The following is a 22,556-nucleotide window of genomic DNA, read 5'->3' as shown; positions in this document are numbered from 1 at the left end:
ACATGCCAATATGATAATTCCAATGAAGGTATTCTTTGAAGAATCTACCTGCCTCGCAGTTTTGTTTGCTATGGGTTTATATGCTTGCAACCCTGACATTCTTCTTATTGTTTCCAGTGGTTTCCAGTGTTGCAGAATTTCTCAGACGGCGTAAATGTATGGGGTTTTGTTCCACATAGCAATGATCCGACCGCAGATGAAATTTCCTTTCCAATCACTCTTCATATTGGAGATTATAACATGGATGGCTATCCGGATGCCCTTGCTATACTGAAAAACACGTCAGGAAGGTGCAGTATTGCCAATACTGTAAATAGGGCTTGGGCGGTGGGGGGGGCACCTTATTGTTCCCTTTTGTTCCTTGCCATAGTTGTGCAAGCCCCTTTTGCCATAGTTGTGCAAGCCCTTTTGTTCCTTGCCATAGTTGTGCATGCATCTTTCTTCCACCTTAAAATATTTAAAATGTTTGTGGGGCTGCACTTCCATAATTGCCAATCCTGCAATCAGCTCCAACATCAACTTGGGAATGCTGCCTTGTAGAATTAAGATCCTTCCTTCAGCGCTTGAACAGTTTTAGAATGGGTCTGTTTCTGTGTTCCGGGTGGCCTATTTCTCCTGCTGCTAAGCAGCATTTTAGATGTGGAAGTCCAGGAAGAGAAGTGCATTACGTGTTCACTGTTTTCTGCTCGCCTGTAGACGTTGTGTAAAAAGACAGATAAATTTCCTTCCTATTTTTTGCCAGCTTGCACTGTATTTCTTCACTTGTTGCATAGAGAGTTAATTCTTGTGATGGTTTGGAGGACTGCAGACGTTCTGTGGCCTCGTCTGTTTTCTTCCATGCCTCTTTTTTAAATATGTGCCAATCGCTCCTTTTCGCTGTTGAAACTGAAGATTTTCAAATGTTAAATATTAAAGATGCAGCTCTAGTGTTAAGATTGGGACAAAAGTCAATACGACTAACAGGATTCCTGTTCCGGGGGGGGGGGGGTGTTTATAGCAATAGCAATAGCAGTTCGACTTATATACCGCTTCATAGGGCTTTCAGCCCTCTCTAAGCAGTTTACAGAGTAAGCATATCGCCCCCACAGTCTTGGTCCTCATTTTACCCACCTCGGAAGGATGGAAGGCTGAGTCAACCCTGAGCCGGTGAGATTTGAACCGCCGAACTGCAGTTATCAGTCAGCTGAAGTGGCTGCAGTACTGCACTCTAACCACTGCGCCACCTCGGCGCACCTCGGAAACTGGGTTGCCAGTTTCTTTGTTGCCTGGGGCAGTTCTTCTCTGCTTAAGCAAACACTGACCCATTTCGTTCTAATAGGATGCACTATAGATGCTTTTTCTGGTAGTTGACATCACATTCCTGCTCAGTCATCACCTTTCCATTATCAGAATGCCAACGATGCCACAAAAGCAGCCAGTTTTTCTTTTGTTGTGGCCCACCAGTGGCCAGCAGAGCTGGCAGCAGATTCAGATAGCGGGGAGGTTGGGGAGGAACATGGGTCAGTCCTGGAGTCTGGGGAAGGCTCTGATGAGGGCTCTGTGTTGGAGGCAGAGAGTAGGCCAGAGCCGTATGCCAGTTATTAGCCGCCTTCAGAGTCAGACATCAGACAGGCAAACAGCTAGAGCCTGTTCCCAGTATGCGTATACTGTGGCTACTTAGAGAGTACCCAGGTTAAAGTAGATTTGTTTTCAGAAATCCTGGTGCTACTATCCTGTTTCCCTGAAAATAAGACTTCCCCGGATAATAAGCCCAATCGGGCTTTTGAGCGCATGCGCTAAAATAAGCCCTCCCTGAAAATATTGCAACACAGCAACAGCCATGAGGTGAGCACGCTCGCCGCCTCCTGCACCTCACAAATAATAAGACCTCCCCGAAAATAAGGCCAAGCGCTTATTTCGGTTGGGTCAAAAGAAAATAAGACCATGTCTTATTTTGGGGAAAACATAGTAGTTAATTTAAAATTTAAAGGACAGATACCAAAGCAGGATGCTTCTAAAGGAGCCACCAAGAATGAAATAAACTGGGTTATCTTTATGAACGTCGCCCCCGTAAATCCCTTCTAGTTTTTCTTCACTCAGTCTCGGTGAGCCTGGAGTTGTGAAGAGGGTTGTTCCATGGGATTATGCTGCCAAAGAGATTGCTGTCGTTGCCCGATTTTATAAACCTTCAACTTCTCTTTCCCCCAAATGTTGCTGCTTAAGGCAGGAAGTTTGCTATCTCACAACTTGAACAAGTAAATAGAAAGAACTGGGTTCTCTGAGCTAGTGCTGCGGCATGCCGACGGCCAGCAGAGTCGGACAGTGAGGAGTTTGGGGAGGAACATGGGTCAGTCCTGGAGTCTGGGGAAGGCTCTGATGAGGGCTCTGTGTTGGAGGCAGAGAGGGAGCCAGGGCCGTCTGACAGTTACCAGCTCCCTTCGGAGTCAGACATCAGACAGGCAAACAGCTGGAGCCTGTTCCCAGTATGCACATGTGCAGAGTTGCCAGACAAAAGGAATAGCTAAGAACAGGGGTCGATTTGGGAGTAAGGCCACAGGTGGACGATGAATGGCCCCTCCCAGAGGGAATAAAAGAAGAGCAAAAGGGGAGTGGAGTTTGCAGGAGGCAATTCGCTTAATTGATTTGTGACTCTCCAAGTCTCCTTGCCAAGTTCTGCAGAGATCAGCCTGACAGCTCTCCAAGCCAGATAAGGTCTGTGACTGTAAATCCTCCCTTGAAAGACTTTGCTAGATGTGAATGAGCAGAATTCACAGTGAATTAATAAGAGGGGATTTTTGTTGGGACCAGGAGTTTGCTTCATGCTCTTGGGAAGCCTCACTCAGAACATCATTTGTGCAAACATCTGGAGATCTTCAGCCCTAAGAAGCAACATCCTGGAGCTCTCCTGCGAACATATGTGTTTGGGATTTGAAAGTTTATACAATTGCACGGAAAATATTTACAGCAAGCATTCTTCGTTTACTACATCCTTGATCAAATGGCATAAACATTCAAAGTGACACATGGCATACATTTGAATTTGATCATTATATTCTCAGCGTTGTGTTTTTTTTAAAAAAAATCCCGGTTCTTAAAAAAATTCTAAAGAAGAATTCTTGATGTTGATAGCCATGGAAGTATAGAATAAGGGAAAATTGGAACCGTTATTATTTTTTTTTAAAAAAGACAGATGGGTGGAGAGAGTTCACGCACTGTTTCCTTAATCCCAGATTGAGCATATATAATTGATTGTGCCCGTGAGATTACTGAATGCCTCCCCCTCAAAAAAAGAAACGCTGGTTTGCGTGTGCAGTGTCAGCAACAAGGTACTCTTATTTTTTAAGGTACTCTTATTATTTAAGAGCCAAGGTGGCGCAGTGGTTAAATGCAGCACTGCAGGCTACTGCTAGATCAGCAGGTCAGCGGTTCAAATCTCACCGGCTCAGGGTTGACTCAGCCTTCCATCCTTCCGAGGTGGGTAAAATGAGGACCCAGATTGTTGGGGGCAATATGCTGACTCTCTGTAAACCGCTTAGAGAGGCCTGAAAGGCCTATGAAGCGGTATATAAGTCTACTGCTATTGCTATTGCTATTGCTATTATTTTTAATTGAGATTGCATTTTATTATTAATATCGCTTCAGTCATGCTACCTAAGGCGAAATATGCAAATGAGCGTGCTGACAGTCATTTTTTTTAAAACACCGTAATTTTTGCTTGTATCAAATAATAATAAGTACTTTTGATAGAAGTTCAACGTAGTCATAATTTCTTTATAAACCACAGGACCTAGATTCCTCACAGCTCAGGTATATTTCCCATTTTTGCTTCAGGAAGACAGCACAGATTAATCACGGCTTCACTGTTAAGAGGTCGTAAATTTTAAACAATAAAATATTCAGCCAGTTTGTCAGGTTTAAAGCCCCTGAATGGAGCATAGGTTTCTCGCTTTAAAATACAGGGCAATGTAAAATATGTAAAACTCTTACGACTCGGTATAACCATTATTTGCCTTAAATTAGCCTCCTCTACCTGGCATTAATACTGAAACTTATGGGTACTTAGAGAGTACCCAGGTTAAAGTAGATTTGTTTTCAGAAATCCTGGTGCTACTATCCTGTTTCCCTGAAAATAAGACTTCCCGGGATAATAAGCCCAATCGGGCTTTTGAGCGCATGCGCTAAAATAAGCCCTCCCTGAAAATATTGCAACACAGCAACAGCCATGAGGTGAGCACGCTCGCCGCCTCCTGCACCTCACAAATAATAAGACCTCCCCGAAAATAAGGCCAAGCGCTTATTTTGGTTGGGTCAAAAGAAAATAAGACCATGTCTTATTTTGGGGAAAACATAGTAGTTAATTTATAGCAATAGCAATAGCAGTTAGACTTATATACCGCTTCATAGGGCTTTCAGCCCTCTCTAAGCGGTTTACAGAGTCAGCATATCGCCCCCAACAACAATCCGGGTCCTCATTTCACCCACCTCAGAAGGATGGGAGGCTGAGTCAACCCTGAGCCGGTGAGATTAGAACCGCTGAACTGCAGATAACAGTCAGCTGAAGTGGCCTGCAGTACTGCACCCTAACCACTGCGCCACCTTGGCTCTTTAAAATTTAAAGGACAGATACCAAAGCAGGATGCTTCTAAAGGAGCCACCAAGAATGAAATAAACTGGGTTATCTTTATGAACGTCGTCCCCGTAAATCCCTTCTAGTTTTTCTTCACTCAGTCTCGGTGAGTCTGGAGTTGTGAAGAGGGTTGTTTCATGGGATTATGCTGCCAAAGAGATTGCTGTCGTTGCCCGATTTTATAAACCTTCAACTTCTCTTTCCCCCAAATGTTGTTGCTTAAGGCAGGAAGTTTGCTATCTCACAACTTGAACAAGTAAATAGAAAGAACTGGCTTCTCTGAGCTAGTGCTGCGGCATGCCGACGGCCAGCAGAGCTGGCAACAGAGTCGGACAGTGAGGAGTTTGGGGAGGAACATGGGCCAGTCCTGGGGCTGAGGAAAGCTCAGACAAGGGCTCTCTGTTGGAGGCAGAGGGGAAGCTAGAGAGCAGTGAGGCAGAGGAACAGCTGGAGCCTGTTCCCAGTGTGTGCATGCACAGAGCTGCCAGAAGACAAGAACAACTAAGAAAGCAGGGTTGACTTGGGAATAAAGCCACACCTTGGAGGTGATTGGCCCCTCCCATGGGAAACAAAAGAGGAGCGAATGGGGAGGTTTTTTTTACAGGAAACAATTAGTTCCTTCACTCGTTTCAAGAGTGGAAAGTTCTGTTTGTGGCTGTAAGAGAATCTGTGTTGACTTGCCCTACATTTGGAAACTAGTCATCTGGCAGTTCTCCAAGCGAGATAAGGTGCATGTTGAAAGATATTCCTTTGAAAGACTGTTTGCCGAGCCTTGCTGACTGTGAATGAAAGGAATTCACAGTCATGTAAATAAAAGAGGTTTTGCCAGGATCAAGACTCTGCTTCATGCTTTTTAATGAAGCCTAGATCAGAACGGCTAGCTTCTCTTGCAGATATTAATTAAAAAACACAGGTCAATCACAGCATAATGAGTTCTAAAAAGTCCTCTGCATAGCAATAGAATTGTTCAGTACTATAATTCATCCCTAGACATCTGGTGTGTAAGGTCGAACGATGTCACAGGGGTCATATCTTTAATTCTATCAGTCGTGGTGAATAATGTCATTTGCATCACACAACCGAGGCAAAAATTATTCGTTTGTGTCATTTGTGCAAAGATGTGGTGACACATGTGACATTACTTGCTCATCCCGTGGGCCCCTCATTATACAATTACGTAATGGGTCAGTAGGAACAAGTCAATGACATTAATCAATATTTCAGAATTACTCCCACGGTTAGTTATGTGGACAGAGTATTACAAGGAGTAGTACGTCACTAATTTCCAAGCCTATGTGCATTTTTCCCATTATTTCTTTTCCTTTAACAACACCGATTCTGTTACATCAATTTTTAGTTAGTTTTGTGGGGAAGGAGGACAGGAGAATTTAAAAGCAGCTTCCTGATTTGGCAGCCGGAATTCGAAAAATGGTTTAATATTCTTCCAGTGGTTTTATTCCGTGGAGGTTATTAAAATAACAATGCTTCTAAAAATATTTTATGAACTTCGTGCATCTTCAGAAATATGGCTCCCCAAAAGTGATTAGTTACATGGTAGATTTGATCATTTATACACCCGCGTGTCATTTGTACTGTGGGGTTCTTTTAATGGTTATCTTTTAACGTTTTTAAAGCTGTGTTTAGATTAATGATTATAATTAAAGCCATTTTAATAGCTTGCTCTTGATGGCTTGCTGAAGGGGAAAAAAAAGTATATCTAGTATATCCCTTTAGCGTGTTTGACTATCTTATCCAAATACATCCCCCATCTTTCCTCTCTACTGATCTGTTCTGACCCAGCTCCCCAGACACAACAAACCCTCTATAGTTGAAACCATGATTCCTTTATTAGAAGCGCCAGCAAAAAGTTTCTCTCTCACCACAAGCTAACAAGTCTGTCCGGCAGGGAAATGCCACACATAATCATCTCTGCCCCGTTTTTTATCCCCAGAGCTAGGATGGGGTTCGCTAGCAGCAGTGGTTCTTCCGTCCCAAGGACCAGCCCATAGATTTCCACTGCTCTCCTCTCCTCTGACACATCTATTCATCTCCGCCTCCTGCCTTTTATCCCCAGAGCTAGGGTGGAGCTTCGCTAGCAGCAATGGCTCTTCCATCCCAAGGACCAGCCCATAGATTTCCACTGCTCTCCTCTCCTCTGCCACATCTATTCATCTCCGCCTCCTGCCTTTTATCCCCAGAGCTAGGATGGGGCTTCGCTAGCAGCAGTGGCTCTTCCGTCCCAAGGACCAGCCCATAGATTTCCACTGCTCTCCTCTCCTCTGCTCTCTGTGAATCCACGCGTCAGGCACTGGACCCAGCTGTTCCTCCTGCTTCCTCATCAGCCACCTCCAGACCTGGGGGCTATTGACTCTCCATCTGAGGGCTGACGGACAGTCCAGGCTCCACCTCTGTCTCTCTCTCACTGCCAGCTCCATTCCCTCTTCCCCCTCGGAGCTCTCAGGTTGCCTTGATGCTGACCCTGATTCCCACACCTCCTCCTCTATTCAGCTGTTGAAGGGGGTGGCAGCGAACAGGCCATAACATGATCATGATGTTACTTGCGTACATATTTGTGCTACAAAACTCCACTTAATTGGAGGCTCTGCATATAAAAATGTTAATACTAATAAGAACACCGTCTTCTGATGCCATCAGCATTTTGCCTTTCGAGGTGTGTGGTAATTCCGTAACGTCGGATTTAAAAAGCTCTTTGAATTCAGCTTTCATTTCTCAAATGCTTTAGGTGACCATTAGTTCCAAATATTTAAAAGCAGACCCAAATTGGAATTGGAATTGGAATTGATTTTATTTGTAGGCCGCCCTTTTCCCTGAGGGGACTCAGGGCGGCTCACAGAAACCAGGGAGAGGGGAATACAATACAATACAGTACTAAGACGACAACACATAATAAAATAATACGCAACATGCATACAACATTCGGGCGGGGTAATGGTCCTTATCCCCAGGCCTGACGGGCGAGCCAGTTCTTCAAGGCTGTGCGGAAGGCCTGGACGGTGGTGAGGGTACGGATCTCTACGGGGAGTTCGTTCCAAAGGGTCGGGGCCGCTACTGAGAAGGCCCTCCTCCTTGTGGTTGCCAGCCGACATTGGCTGGCCGATGGGATGCGGAGGAGGCCCAACCTATGAGATCTTATAGGCCGTAGGGAGGTAATTGGCAGAAGGCGGTCTCTCAAGTATCCAGATCCACTGCCATGTAGGGCTTTATGGGTGGTCAATAGCACCTTGAAGCGCATCCGGAGATCGACAGGTAGCCAGCGCAGCTCGCGGAGGATAGGTGTAATGCGGGTGAATCGGGGTGCACCCGCGATCACTCGCGCGGCTGCGTTCTGTACTAGCTGAAGTCGCCGGATGTTCCTCAAGGGCAGCCCCATGTAGAGCACATTGCAGTATTCCAGCCTAGAGATCACGAGGGCCCGAGTGACTGTTGTGAGAGCCTCCCGGTTCAGGTAGGGTCGCAACTGGCGCACCAGGCGTACCTGGGCGAATGCCCCCCTGGTCACAGCTGCTATATGATGGTCGAATGACAGCTGTGGATCCAGGAGGACTCCCAAGTTGCGAACCCTCTCTGAGGGGTGTAGAATTTGACCCCCCAGCCTGAGTGTTGGATTAATGGCCGAATTTTTGGGAGGAAAACACAACAGCCACTCGGTCTTTTCTGGGTTGAGCACAAGCTTGTTAATCCTCATCCAGTCCATGACGGCTTCGAGTCCCCGGTCCATTACGTCAACCGCTTCATTGATTTGGCACGGGGCGGACAGATACAATTGAGTATCGTCCGCATATTGATGGTATCTAATCCCGTGCCTACGGATGATCTCTCCCAGCGGTTTCATGTAAATGTTAAATAGTAGGGGGGATAAGACCGAACCCTGCGGCACCCCATATTTTAGGGGCCTTGGGGACGATCTCTGCCCTCCTACTAACACCGACTGCGACCTGTCCGAGAGGTAGGAGGAGAACCACCGTAACACGGTGCCTCCCACTCCCACCTCCCGCAGTCTTCGCAGAAGGATACCATGGTCGATGGTATCGAAAGCCGCTGAGAGGTCAAGGAGGACCAGGATGGAGGGATGTCCTTCATCTCTGGCTCTCCAGAGATCATCCATCAATGCGACCAAGGCGGTTTCAGTGCTGTAACCGGGTCTGAAGCCTGACTGGAAGGGGTCTAGATAGTCTGCTTCCTCCAAGGACCGTTGGAGCTGGAAGGCCACCACCTTCTCAACAACCTTCCCCAGAAAGGGGAGGTTGGAGACCGGGCGGTAGTTATTAAGGACAGCTGGATCAAGGGATGACTTCTTCAGGAGGGGTCTCACCACCGCCGCCTTCAGTGCGGCGGGGAAGTTCCCCTCCCGAAGGGAGGCGGTTACTACCGCCTGGATCCAGCCTCGTGTCACCTCACTGCAGTTAGAAACCAGCCATGAGGGACACGGATCCAAAGCACAGGTGGAGGAACTCACAGCTCTCATGGCCTTGTCCACATCCCCGGGGGTAACCTCCTGAAACTCAACCCAGAGCTGTTGAACTTGGTCCCTCTGAGTCTCGGCTGGAACTGCAGGTGTGGAGTCCAAGTCCGTCCGAAACCGAGCAATTTTGTCCGCTAAGAATTGGGCATATTCTTCAGCTCTGCCCTGCAAGGGTTCCCCCGCCTCCCTTTTGTTCAACAGGGAGCGGGTTATCCTAAACAGGGCGGCTGGACGGGACTCAGCGGACGCAACCAGGGAGGCTATATGTGATCTTTTAGCTGCCCTAAGTGCCCTAGTATATTCCCTGGTGCAGGTGGTTACCATTGCTCGGTTCGATGCGGACTTATCGGACCTCCAACGGTGCTCTAGGCATCTCCTCCGGCGCTTCATCTCCCGGAGCTCCTCGGTGAACCAAGGTGGTCTCCGGGATCCGCTGCCTCGGAGGGGCCGCAGTGGCGCAATCCGGTCGAGGGCCTCTGACGCTGCCGAGTGCCACGCAGCAGCCAGAGTCTCTACCGGACTGTGGGTGAGAGTATCAGGAATAACCCCAAGCTCTGTCTGGAACCTTACTGGCTCCATAAGACGCCTGGGGCGGAACCACCTGGTCGGTTCCTCCTCCCTACAGTGGGGGTTTGGCCTCCGGAAGTCGAGCCTCAGTAGGCAATGGTCTGACCACGACAGGGGTACGATGTCACTCCCCCTCAGACCAAGATCACACATCCACTGCTCCGAGAGAAATACAAGGTCAAGCATGTGTCCCGCCGAATGGGTTGGGCCTCGAATTACTTGAGTCAAGCCCATGGCTGTCATGGAAGCCATGAACTCCTGCGCCCCATCAGAGTTTTCACCGAGCGTCGGCAGATTAAAGTCCCCCAGGACCATCAGCCTAGGGAACTCAACTGCCAGCTCGGCTACTGACTCGAGGAGCGAGGGGAGGGCTGCTGCAACGCTGTTGGGAGGCAGGTACGTTAGCAGCAAACCCACTTGACCCTTGAGGTCCAACTTTAACAGCAAAGACTCACACCCGACAATCTCCGGAGCAGGGACCCTACGAGGAACTAACGACTCCCGGATAACAGCGGCCACACCCCCACCCCTTCCCTGGGCTCTCGGCTGATGCAGCACCTGAAATCCTTCTGGGCACAGTTCTACAAGGGGGACTCCTCCCTCTGGGCCCAGCCAGGTCTCAGTAATACATGCCAGGTCTGCCCTCTCGTCTAAAATTAAGTCCCGGACGAGAGGTGCTTTATGTACAACAGACCTGGCATTTAGCGACAACAGCCTGAGACCAGGGTCCTGATTACTTACACCATCTGGTCTTGGAGTGGGACTCCTAGGGCCGGAAGGAGGGATCTCTGTGATGTAGCGAACCCTCCTTCCCCGGTAATGGCCTGCCCTAGAGTCCCCGCCGTATCTGCCCCTCCCTGTCACGACCGCAATACCCCGACCCTCTCCCGTGTCTTTAGCCCCCTCAGCCACCCCCATAGCCCCCGCAACTCCCGGCAGGTCCTCCGAATCAAGCACACTCATTTATACACTCAAGCAGTCCCCACGTGATAATTAAAACACATAAAATACAAGAGTCATAGGGTAATAAAAAGTGGGATCATCCAATTCACACATTCAATCCCATGCACTCAGCATACCATTTAAAAGTTTGCGCAGCGTCCGTAGATCTTATAAAAGAGTATATATAGAAGGGGGAGTAGCCTTCGTCCCCTCTTATGTATTTGGGAAGGTCCCAAAAAGTCCAGGCGATTAGAAGAAATTGTTAAAGCTGTTAAAGTCCGATTTATCAATAGTGTCAGTAAAGGCAAAGTCTGGGCAGTTAAGATGGTTTCCCTTGGACGATAAAAGATAATATTAACCAGCTGGATGCAGTTAGTTCGTATGTGCAGAGGCCCGGCAGATGTAATTATGGCTATAATTGTAAGTGGAGTGTGTAGGTGGTAATTAAGAAGGCGGTAGAGGTGGAAAAAATGATGAAACCAGCCTAGAACTAGAGGAAGCGCCAGTAATGGCCACTGGAGGGGGCCAGAGGACCACATATGCTGCCTTTCCGGGGTAATGGTGTCCAATACAAGATGGTCTGGTAGACGGTTTTGCCTGACGTGGCACTCCTGAGGCAGCAACAGCAGCAGATGGTACCCAACACAATAAAAAGTTTGTTGTTGCAGACCTGGGATCACAATCCAGGAAGGTAGATGGTAAATAAAACGTTGCAAGGCCCAGTGAAAGCAGCAGTAGAACCCAAAGGAGATGTCGTACCAAGGGGAGAAAGAGCAGTCAACAGGGCCGCAATACAAAACAGTAGAATTGTGGTGGGGATAAAGACCAAGTCCTCCAGACCGAGCAGGCACTTCCATGCAGCTCCTTACCCTTTGATCAGGGCACGGATCAAGCTCCCCAGGGTAGCGGGGCAGCCTCTTGGGACAGCGGGGCCAAAGCCACCGCCGCTCATGCAACGCCGCCACCACCGCCACCCAGCTGTTCAAGAGGGAGCCGTCAATAGGGCCGTAATGCCAGGCACCAGGATTACGGTGAGGGTAGAAAAATAAACCTCCAAACCAAACAGGCACTTCAAAGTCCGGATCCAGCCTCCCAAGGCAGCGGGGCAGCCTCCTGAGGCAGCGGGGCCGAAGCCGCCGCCGCTCGCGCAACGCCGCCACCGCCGCCGCCCAGCTGATCGGAAGAAAAGTCACCGAGGGAGGTAACGCCGTCCCGGGGCCACCCGAAGGTAGCCCCCTCCTTAGAAAGTTACCTTCCCTGGAAGCCTGACAGCTGATCGTTTGCGAGGACCCCTCTGTTGTCATATTCGGGGTCCTCGTCGCCTGGAATTTTCCGCTGTTTCTTTTCGGTAGCCGGAGCGTTAGAGCTCGGCGGCCATTCCCGTTCTCGCGCAAATACTTACAGGAGTGACAAGCGTGTCTTTTTCAATAAAAAGCCAGAAATTTGAAGTATTTATCTTTAGGCTTCCTGAACAAGTCACAAAATTCCATTGAGCTAAACTCCCCGTTGCTTTTTTTATGACTGATAGAAGCAAATTGTTGTCGGGTGCAGAGTAACATTACCGGCAGTCCTCGGCTAAGAGCGACTTTTAAGTGGAATTTGCTGCCTTTTACGACCTTCCTTGGCACAGTGGTTAAGTGAATCCCTGCAGTTATTAAATTGGTAACATGGTTGTTAAGCGAATCTGGCTTCCCCATTGGCTTTGCTTGTCAGGTGGTCGTAAAAGGGGATCACATGACCCCAGGACACTGCAACCATCATAAATCTGAGTCAGTTGTCAAACATTTTGAATTTGGTCATGTGTGAGAGACCATGGGAATGCTGCAAGGGTCGTAAGTGTGAAAAACAGCCATAAGTTACTTTTCTCAATGCCGTCTCGAGCAATTTCAACCGAACTTGGTACACAGAGTACACCCTCTGGAAAAAAATATTGTGGAGGTAAGAGACCCCTAAAACTCTGTGGGAGGTGTGTTCTGTTAAGATACAGCCTGTTGTGCCTTAAAATGGCTTCTCCTGTACTGCCATAAAATGGCTTCTACTGTACAGCACTGTGGAGTTGCCATGGTAACAGCTTCGCAGTACCCCACAAGGGGGGCTCCCTCTGGTAAGGGAGAAAATCCAACATTAGAAATCACGTTTGGTCCAGACATTTTCTCAATAAATAAATCAGCTGTATGTATGGCAAGAAAAGCTGAACAAGAACAGTGAGCGTTCCTCTCTTGGGCCAAACCTGATGATAGATTTTTTTTTTCTTCTACTTTGCATGCAAAACTAGCTGGATTTTTTATTTTATTTTCAGCTTGATTTTACTGAAGTTGACGGGCTTAGAACCATCAATCAGTGCCGTCAGTGCTGAAGCACAGTCTCGGTAACTGTTTTAAATTGAGGTGGCAGGTTCCTGGTGGACGAAATATGAAAGAGACTAAAGCTACAAGAAGCTCAAATATTTATTTTTTTCTAGCTCTTCCCCAATGGGGTTGAGGTTGCAGAAGAACTCAACCTGTTGATGTCTGTCTGAAAAAAAAACCAAAAGCCTATTTCTCATAAAGTATAGTTTAATGTTGGGAAAAAAAGTCAAACATTATAATCTGGAAATAACTAGTACAATAAAGGAATAGATTTTATTCTGCTCTCTGTGCATGACAGCCTCCTACAGAGTATTCAGACTAAGAATGACATTTTCTTATATAAATCTAATTGGGGCTACACCATTCCTCATTCTCTTAACTGACATAGCTGTGCGCTGATTACAGATCATTTTAGTGACTTTCAGTGTTCTTTTAATAAGCAGAGAGAAAAGGAATGTTTTTCCAATAAAAATGTATGAAATCAAACAGAGGAACGATTGAATGAGGCTGCAGGAAAAGCTTCAAGGCCACCTTTAAGTCTCTTGGTGATTAGATGGCCTTAGACAAATAAGCCCATTGATTTAGAAATGGGGGGGGGACTTTAATTACAGCCGACTTATCAAATCAGCAAAATTAAAACTGCCATCTTTATTGTTTTAGTATTGCCAAAGTAGCAGCTATTCCTGAATATCCTCAACCACTTGAGAGAATGAATTTTGAGGAATGGATTACGCAAGTTAAGAAATAGTGTCATTGTTGTGTGTCAGAAAGAACGTGTGAACGTCTACCCTGTTTACCCGAAAATAAGACCTCCCTGGATAATAAGTCCAATTGGGCGTTGGAGCACATGCGCTAAAATAAGCCCTCCCCTCCCTGAAAATAAGTTCTCCCCGAAAATATTTAAACGCATGTGCAGACTGTCCCCGCCATTTCCTCTGGTGGATTGCTGCGCAAGCAACACGAGGTGAGGAGGTGAGGGCGTGGGAGGAAAGGGAGGGGGAAATATGCCCCATGAATGCCACACGCCCTTACCTAATGGCCGCTCCCGCAACCCTAGCCATCGCACCCCTTCTGTCTCGCGAATATCTACTGCAAAAAGAGTGATAGGACCAGCGAGACAAAACAGAGCACCGACTGTGAGGTGACCACGGCCAAATAAGTCCGTTTGTGGTTCTTGACAAGGGATATTTAGCAGCATCCAATGTTGCTGTCAGCGTTCGAAATATCATCCAGAATTAAATCAGAGTTCAAGGCATAGCTTTCATCAAGTTCCAATTTAATAAGAGAGACGTGTTGGTACAAACTGTGGAAACCCAAATCTGAAAGCTTCCTGGGTTTCCACCCAGTTGAAAGTTCAAAACCTTGCCCCCACACCCCCAAGTCCATCACATGATCCAATGTTCCTCTGCCATGCTGGCATTGCCACCCACCTAGTTCCGGTCAGGTGCAGAGGTGTGGAGACAAAAGATGATCTTGGGCTTCTGGAAAGGAATGTTTTATTATGACAACAACACATTCTACTCCTTACTATTCCCCCCTCCCTATCCCCCACTAATGAAACAGCATAGAGAGGGTGGGGGGGAGAAAGTGTGGCAGGCCAAAGATCCTAAAAGGAATATGACTGCAGGCCTGACAGTTGCTAATTGCCCCTCTGCTAGGGTTTGTATCATCTGCCTCTCTTCTAAAGGAGGATGGAGTTTATTTTTCTGCATTGAGGTTGGCCTCATCACATTAAGGACACGATAGAACAGAGATAACTAACCTTTTCTGGATGGAGTGTCCAAAGTGCAAAGTGCAAATGCGTGCACGCATGCCTGAACCCCCAAAATACAATGCGCGCCTGGATTCTGCACATATGCCCCGCCCTGTGCATGCGCGCACGCCCCCGTATGCGCTTTGCCCCTCCCATGCATGTGTGGCAGAGACCCGACGACCAGCTGCATGGCAGGGATGTGTGGCGGAGCCGAACTGGGGTGACGGCTCATGTGCTGACAGAGTGGGGGTTCCTTGCCACCTGTAGCAACCGTGCTATAGGTTCGCCATCATAGCAATAGAAAGTGGCTAAAGGCTGGTGAATCGAGCCATGACACATCACCAGTGGTGTCCTTAGAATCTGATGTCCTCCAAAATGTGTTTCTCAAGAGACAGGTCAGCCCGTGTCACCCATCTGTGGCTCCCCATTTCTGCAGCGCAAACGTCGTCATCCAGAGTGTAAAAAGTGTGTACATTTATGCATTTTCTCCTTCAGTGTAAATCATTGCTTTTGATTGGGCGTTGATGAGCTCCCTTTGTTTCTTGATCCTTTTCTTCCAAATGCTTGAATAGGCATGACTCTCATTTCTTTGCTTTCTATAACTCTGTGATACACACACACACACACACACCGGATACCCGGTGTTCGCCGTTGCCTTTCTCCTATCAGCACTTCTTTGTTTAGGAAGCAAGTGTTGAAAGAGTTTGCCGATTACTGTAATCCTTCACCCCAAATAAAGAGAGCATTCCACTGCCCATGAGGGAGGTGGTGGTTTTCTCTTGGTTCTACATGATTTCAAGATTCACTTAAGGAACATTTTAATAGCAGGCCTTTCTTGCAGTGGAAGTTAAAAGCTTTCAAGTAAAGCGAGTGATTTTTCTTTTTTTTCAAGAAGGCAAATTGTTCTGACTTTTAAGTAGTAATTGTACACAGCTGCCTAATTGAGGATAATTTCAACAAGATGTCAACCCTTGTTCCAACTGTAGGCAGAGAAAAGAGATCGTAACAGGGATGGTGCGGAATAAAAACACATTTCTTGGTGGGGTTAAGAGAACGACTTCGAGCTACACATAAAGCTCTCAGGTTTCGGACCCATGAAATGTAGATGTGACGCAGCTTATCCCTTAAAATTGTTCGTGGTCCAGCTATAATTGCTGCAGAAAGCTATGCAAATCTGGATGGATTTGATGGATGAACAGAAAGACAGACAGATTTGATAGGTTGGTTGGTTGATTTGAGTGATTGATTGATTGATTGATTGATTGATTGATTGATTGATTTGGTAGTTAGGTTAATTGATTTGGCAGGTAGGTGGTTGGATAGATAGATAGATAGATAGATAGATAGATAGATAGATAGATAGATAGATAGATAGATAGATAGATAGATAGATAGATAGATAGATTTGGTAGGTTGATTGATTAGCAATAGCAATAGCAGTTAGACTTATATACCGCTTCATAGGGCTTCCAGCCCTCTCTAAGCGGTTTATAGAGTCAGCATATTGCTCCCTCTGTGTGGGTCCTCGTTTCACCCACCTCGGAAGGATGGAAGGCTGAGTCAACCTTGAGCCGGTGAGATTAGAACCGCTGAACTGCAGATAACAGTCAGCTGAAGTGGCCTGCAGTACTGCACCCTAACCACTGCACCACCTCGGCTCAATTGATTGATTGAATGACTGATCTGGTAGGTAGGCAGGTTTATTTGACAGATAGGTAGGTAGGTAGTTGGATGGATGGACAGACGGACAGACAGATATAGATTGTGATAGATGGATAGAGATGGATGGATGAAAGAGATGGACAGAAGAAAGGAATATCCAAATCACGATGGCTACACATTTTGAAAGGCTGTTTGAAGGAAAGTAATTTTGCATCTCTAGTAAACGAGAGATCTTTATTTCATATGTGCTGTTATAGAAGCTTTTATTTCTCTCAACTTTATGCTGGCCTCCATCTGGCAGATTATCAAAAATGAAACTAGCAGAGGTGTAAACCTATTCCATAAATTTATAGGGGTCCTTCATATTAAAATTTACCGCTTCCACACTGGAATTTGGATTACCTTTATGCTATTTCTGCTTTTCTCTCTCTCTGTGTGTGTGTGTGTGTGTGTGTTTGTGTGTAGCGAGAGAGTAGCTCTTTAAAAAAAAAATCAGTTTTTTCTCCCACCGGCAAATGAACTGCCAAAGGTGGTTATAAATATTTATAAATTCTTGTAAAATCTGAGCTGATAATTGGCAGGGGAGGCTCTTAACATGAAACACTTTAGCATGCCATTTTAGAGAGGAAATATATTGACAGTTGTTAACAAGTGCAATAAAAAAGCCAAGATTATTGTAATAGTTATAAAATAGGTTGTGTATAGTGGCCTGAATAAGATTAATGGTTGATTATAGAGTTGTCCTGTATTCATTAGAATCCATTTAGCTGCGTTACGCACAAATGCGAATGGGAAAAGAACTAATCTTACTCTCTTCTCTGCATTTTTAAAGTTTTCAATTACCAAGATCTTTTATTATATGTATGAACATTTTAATGCATATTTGTAACAATCCAATGTAGGATACAGAAACATTCATTCTGATCTCTCTTAGAGAACAAAAAGAGAATTCTCTGCAAAATGCCACCAAAAATTCTTTTGTGTTCTGAGTTTGTGAATCAAGCAAGAGAGAAATGTTTGGCAATTTGACAGTTGTGCGGAGATTCTTTCAATGCTTTGCTTCTCTTGGGCTTAAAAGAGGCATGGTTTCACCCAGGAAACGTTAATATATATCAAAGAAGGATCCAACCAGATTATACAAATCAGATACGCAGCCTTGGGACCAGTGGTGGGTTTCAAATTTTTTTAGAACCTCTTCTGTAGGTGTGGCCTGCTTTGTGGGAGTGGCTTGCCGTCCATGTGACTGGGTGGGAGTGGCTTGCTGGCCATATGACCGGGTGGGAGTGGCTTGCCAGCCATGTGACTGGGTGAGCATAACCAACTTGTAAAATGTGGTGAAACTCACTTAACAATGCTCTTGCTTAGCAACCAAAATGTTGGCTCAGAAACTCTGGCATTTGAAACCCGCAAGTCTTAAAGCTGTCAAGTTACAAGACCCTTGCACCCCTAACCCTTTAGGAAAAAAAAACCCCAGGGGTGTTCAAACTTGACAGCTTTAAGACTTGTGGACTTCAACTCCCAGAATTCCTCCTCTCGCTCTTCATCTTGATGATGTGCAGACAGGCAGGGGGAGGGAGCTGGAACCGGTTCTAAATGGTCCTGTAGATTTGTGGAACCTCTTCTATAGAAGAGGTTAGAACTGGCAGGAACCTATCCCTGCTTGGGACCAACTCAGGGCATCTTGTGATGTTAGGTAAAGGTTCCCCTCGCATATAAGTGCTAGTCGTTCCCGACTCTAGGGGATGGTGCTCATCTCCGTTTCAAAGCCAAAGAGCCAGCGCTGTCCGAAGACGTCTCCGTGGTCATGTGGCTGGCATAGCAATAGCAATAGCAATAGCAATAGCAGTAGACTTATATACCGCTTCATAGGCCTTTCAGGCCTCTCTAAGCGGTTTACAGAGAGTCAGCATATTGCCCCCAACAATCTGGGTCCTCATTTTACCCACCTCGGAAGGATGGAAGGCTGAGTCAACCCTGAGCCGGTGAGATTTGAACCGCTGACCTGCTGATCTAGTAGTAGCCTGCAGTGCTGCATTTAACCACTGCGCCACCTTGGCTCTTGGCATGACTCAATGCCGAAAGCACATGGAATGCTATTATCTTCCCACCAAAGGTGGTCCCTATTTTTCTACTTGCATTTTTATGTGCTTTCGAACTGCTCGGTTGGCAGAAGCTGGGACAAGTCACGGGAGCTCACTCTGTTACGCAGCACTAGGGATTCGAACTGCCGAACTGCTGACCTTTCTGATCGACAAGCTCAGCGTCTTAGCCACTGAGCCACAGTTGTGATGTTACACATTGCTATTCATAGTCTTGATCCCAAAGGTGCTTTTTCAAAAGGCAACTGGGCTTGTCACTTTTCATCCAAGCTTCTTCAGTTCTGACTGAGCGGTGGTGGAGGATGGAAGGACTGCAAGGAATATAGAATGGGATGGGATGGGATGGAATAGAATAACAGAGTTGGAAGGGACCTTGGAGGTCTTCTAGTCCCGCCCCCTGCTTAGGCAGGAAACTCTACACCACTTCAGACAAATGGCTATCCAGCGTCTTCTTAAAGACTTCCAGTGTTGGGGCATTCACAACTTCTGGAGCCAAGCTGCTCCATTGATTAATGTCAGGAAATTCCTCCTCAGTTCTAAGTTGCTTCTCTCCTTGATTAGTTTACACCCATTGCTTCTTGTTCTGCCCTCAGGTGCTTTGGAGAATAGCTTGACTCACTCTTCTTTGTGGCAGCCCCTCCAATATTGGAACACTGCTATCATGTCTCCCCTGGTCCTTCTTTTCATTAAACTAGACATACCCAGTTCCTGCAACCGTTCTTCATATGTTTTAGCCTCCAGTCCCCTAATCATCATTGTTTCTCTTCTCGGCACTCTTATAAACCCTTCCACCCTCCACCACTCAGTCAGAACTGAAGAAGCTTCTCGGATGAGAAGCGAGACGTCTAAAAGGAAAAAAAGGAAAAGAAATTCCAGCTGCCTCTTGAAAAAGCACCTTTGGGACAACCATGAGCTGGATGACTGAGAACCTCCATGAACTTTCTTAGTTTATAGCTTCCACATCGGTGTATTGTCCCAGCCTAGTTTATAATTTAATCTTGAATTTTCAATAAGAGCCAAATCATTTGGGGGAGTGGCTGAAATACTGATTTCCGTGTCTGCTGTTCCCAGCTGCTGCAGAATTCAGTTTCAACCTAGCTGTTTCCTCCTCCAGAGGACAGATGGCTTGCTGGAGATGTAATTTTCAGCTAAGCATGATTTTTTTTTTCTTTTTTAAAAAAATGTCATCGTTCCTGAGAAATAACTAAGCGGAAGCACCGCCAAGGTAAAAAGCACCGCAAAACATAACATCTATGCTTTCGTCCAGCTAAAACCTCACTTAGCGACTGCCTTCTTTCGTGACCGCCATTGAAAAGATCAGCAATCCTCATATTTCTGATCTTCGCAGAGCCGCAAGAGAAAGCTGAAGTTGGATTGTAAGTGGGGTCGTGGTTTTCCTTAGCAATTTTTCGCTTTACAGCTGAGTTGCCAGCCCCGGTTGTGGTCACTAAATGAGGACTGCTTGTAGAATATGAGGAAACCAGACCACAACAAAAGCAGATCCAGGATACACCGAGTGTCATGCCCCCATCGGAGCCTGAATCTGCGGAGGAGGACAAGCCAGGGCTAGTAGATTGAGGGGGTAGCGTTGGAGGAATGTGGGGAGGAGCAGGCTAAGGCAGCCCAGGGCCCCTCCGGATTGGGATGGCTTGTTAGCCGGGAGGAACGGGGGCAGGATGACCGAGAGAGGGCAAGCAGTGGAAACGAGGAGCGATGGAGCAAGGACTGCCCCCTCCTGATCCCCGAGCACCGAGAGTGGAGAGAAAGCGCGAACAGTGCAGGCCGACCCAACTATCCAGGAGGAGAGCGCCCCACCCCTCTTCACAAGGCACACCTGGGGACTGAGACTTAAGGAGGCGCTGTGGGGAGGGGCACTTGTCGGGAACCAATGCTGAATTGGTAAGAGTTGGGTGTGCCAGTACAGACATTTGGAATTTGCAGGACTGCTTGCTTCTGCCTTACTTGTGAACTCCGTACCTTCTTCCTGAATTCGTGGACTTCCCGACTCATCGCTTTTTCCTTCTTTTGTGGAGTTATTTCCCTGTTCCTTTGTTTTGCTGGACTGGGCGCAGCCAGAGGCTGTCTTGTGTATCTGTGTGCACATACATTGCTCTGGGACTTGCCATGATCGTGGGAGCGTTTAAGGGGACATTTGGAGGATTAAAGGGGACCTTGAACTCGCAGCTGGCTGTGTGACTTCCCTGCCTTGTCCTGGGTCATCACACACCTGGCCTACCAGCATCCCTTCTATAATTCTTGGAAACCCTATCCAATTAGAGATAAGGGATTTAAGGGGCACATTTGCCCGCAGCCTCGCCGTGCTGCATCAACTTTCATCGCTGAAAATTGCCAAACTCTTCTCCCACCCCACCTCTTCCACGCCGGCGTCTATTTTTGGAGTGCAGCTGCTTCAGGCTGGCTGAACCTTTTAGCATGTTGCCCTGCCTTTCCATTTGCAGGGAAATTTGTAGATGGGGAGATAAAACCAGTTGCCACCCTTGTTCTCTTGCAGATACACAAGTTTAAGAATCCGCTCTTTCTACCGTGGGGCCGTTAAGCGTTGTTGTTCAATTTTATTTTATTTTTTGAAACGGCACTCCGAGAGAAACTCCAGACAGGCAAAGATTTCACTCTCCAAAACGTGTCCTCGCGTAGGTCTCCTTCCCACCCCCCTTATCTTTGAAAAGAAAATCTGTCGGCAAGGTGGCTGGCCCCTCTTGTTTCCATGCTGCCCCCAAAACCAGTCGGAAAAGAGAGGCGGGGTCTGAGCCAAGATTTCACCCCCCTACTCCAACCCTCTTAAGTCGAAATTCTTTGAGAAATATACTTTGAGAAATTCTTTGAGAAATATCCTTCTTGATCGGCTGCAACAGAGTGAATTGTTTTGAAACGGACTGACCGCGGATTGGCTTTTATTAACATTCTTGTGTTTTGCAGATTTGATGTCAATGGTTTGTTCTTGTGGCAATAGTGAAATAGGTGTATTCGCTTATTCGTTGTTTTATAGGCCGGCAGGTGACCACTTCCCTGTTTCCGAGTAGTTCCCATGTTATTTGCTTGTTTGTTTGTTTGTTTGTTTGACTTATATACCGCTTCATAGAGCTTTCAGCCCTCTCTAAGCGGTTTACAGATTTTTAGCAAATTGACTCAGCAAATTGCCCCCACAGTCTGGGTCCTCATTTCACCCACCTCGGAAGGATGGAAGGCTGAGTCAACCTTGAGCCGGTGAGATTTGAACTGCTGAACTGCAGATAACAGTCAGCTGAAGTGGCCTGCAGTACTGCACCCTAACCACTACGCCACCTCGCCTGTTACTTTCTTCAAATGCAGTTTGCCTTCAAAAGTCAACTGTTGGATGGACCATTCATGATCAGCCCTCTTCTGCGTGGACTTTCAGTGCTGTCTTTCATTGAGGGCTGCATTAGGGTTGTGTTTGACCTTGGGTGGCTAGTGTTTGTTTGTTTGTTTGTGTGTGTGTTTGTGTGTGTGTGTGGCGCCGGGGGGGGTGTGTATGTGGCCAGCTCGATGTCGCTCAGCCAGCTCAGGCTCCGTTTTCAGCTGTGACAGCCTCCTGCAGCCCTCTGCCAGTAAAAACGGAGCTCAGGGAAGCAGTGCATGGCCCATCTGGGCTCCGTTTTCAGCCGCGACAGCTCCTGCAGCCCTCTGCCAGTAAAAACGGAGCTCAGGGAGGCAGTGTGCGGCCCATCTGGGCTCCGTTTTCAGCCGCGACAGCTCCTGCAGCCCTCTGCCAGTAAAAACGGAGCTCAGGGAGGCAGTGCGCGGCCCATCTGGGCTCCGTTTTCAGCCGCGACAGCTCCTGCAGCCTTCTGCCAGCAAAAATGGAGGCCAGGTGAGTTATGTTTTCGCTGGCAGAGCCACCACAGGCCAATTCTTCGCTGTTTGGAGGGCGATCCCACGGGCCAGATCTAAGCACCCCGCAGGCCGAATCTGGCCCATGGGCCTTGAGTTTGACACCCCTACTTTATAGCAACATTTCCAGTAGTACCTTCTCATTTGTTAGGAAGCATCTCTCCACTGCTTCGCTTCATTGATTTGCTTCCTTGATCTAAATACTAACCTCCTGAGATGAAGGGAG

At 47.1% G+C, this 22,556-nt stretch overlaps 1 protein-coding gene across 1 annotated transcript in view; it reads left to right on the top strand.

Moving 5' to 3' along the window:
- Window positions 1–22,556, top strand: part of ITFG1 (integrin alpha FG-GAP repeat containing 1) — a 118,701-nt gene that overhangs the window by 41,673 nt on the left and 54,472 nt on the right. The window contains exon 10 of the mRNA XM_087728942.1: window positions 118–290. Within this exon, the coding sequence (XP_087585068.1) occupies window positions 118–290 (173 nt within the window). The remainder of the gene's footprint in view (window positions 1–117; window positions 291–22,556) is intronic.

Source organism: Thamnophis sirtalis, unplaced genomic scaffold (genome assembly GCF_051295495.1).
Source record: "Thamnophis sirtalis isolate CommonGarterSnake01/CBP01778 unplaced genomic scaffold, rThaSir2_p1.2 scaffold_14, whole genome shotgun sequence".
Classification (NCBI taxonomy): Eukaryota; Metazoa; Chordata; class Lepidosauria; order Squamata; family Natricidae; genus Thamnophis; species Thamnophis sirtalis.
Note: the sequence above shows the minus strand (reverse complement) of the source record. Positions and strands in the feature narration are given on the sequence as shown.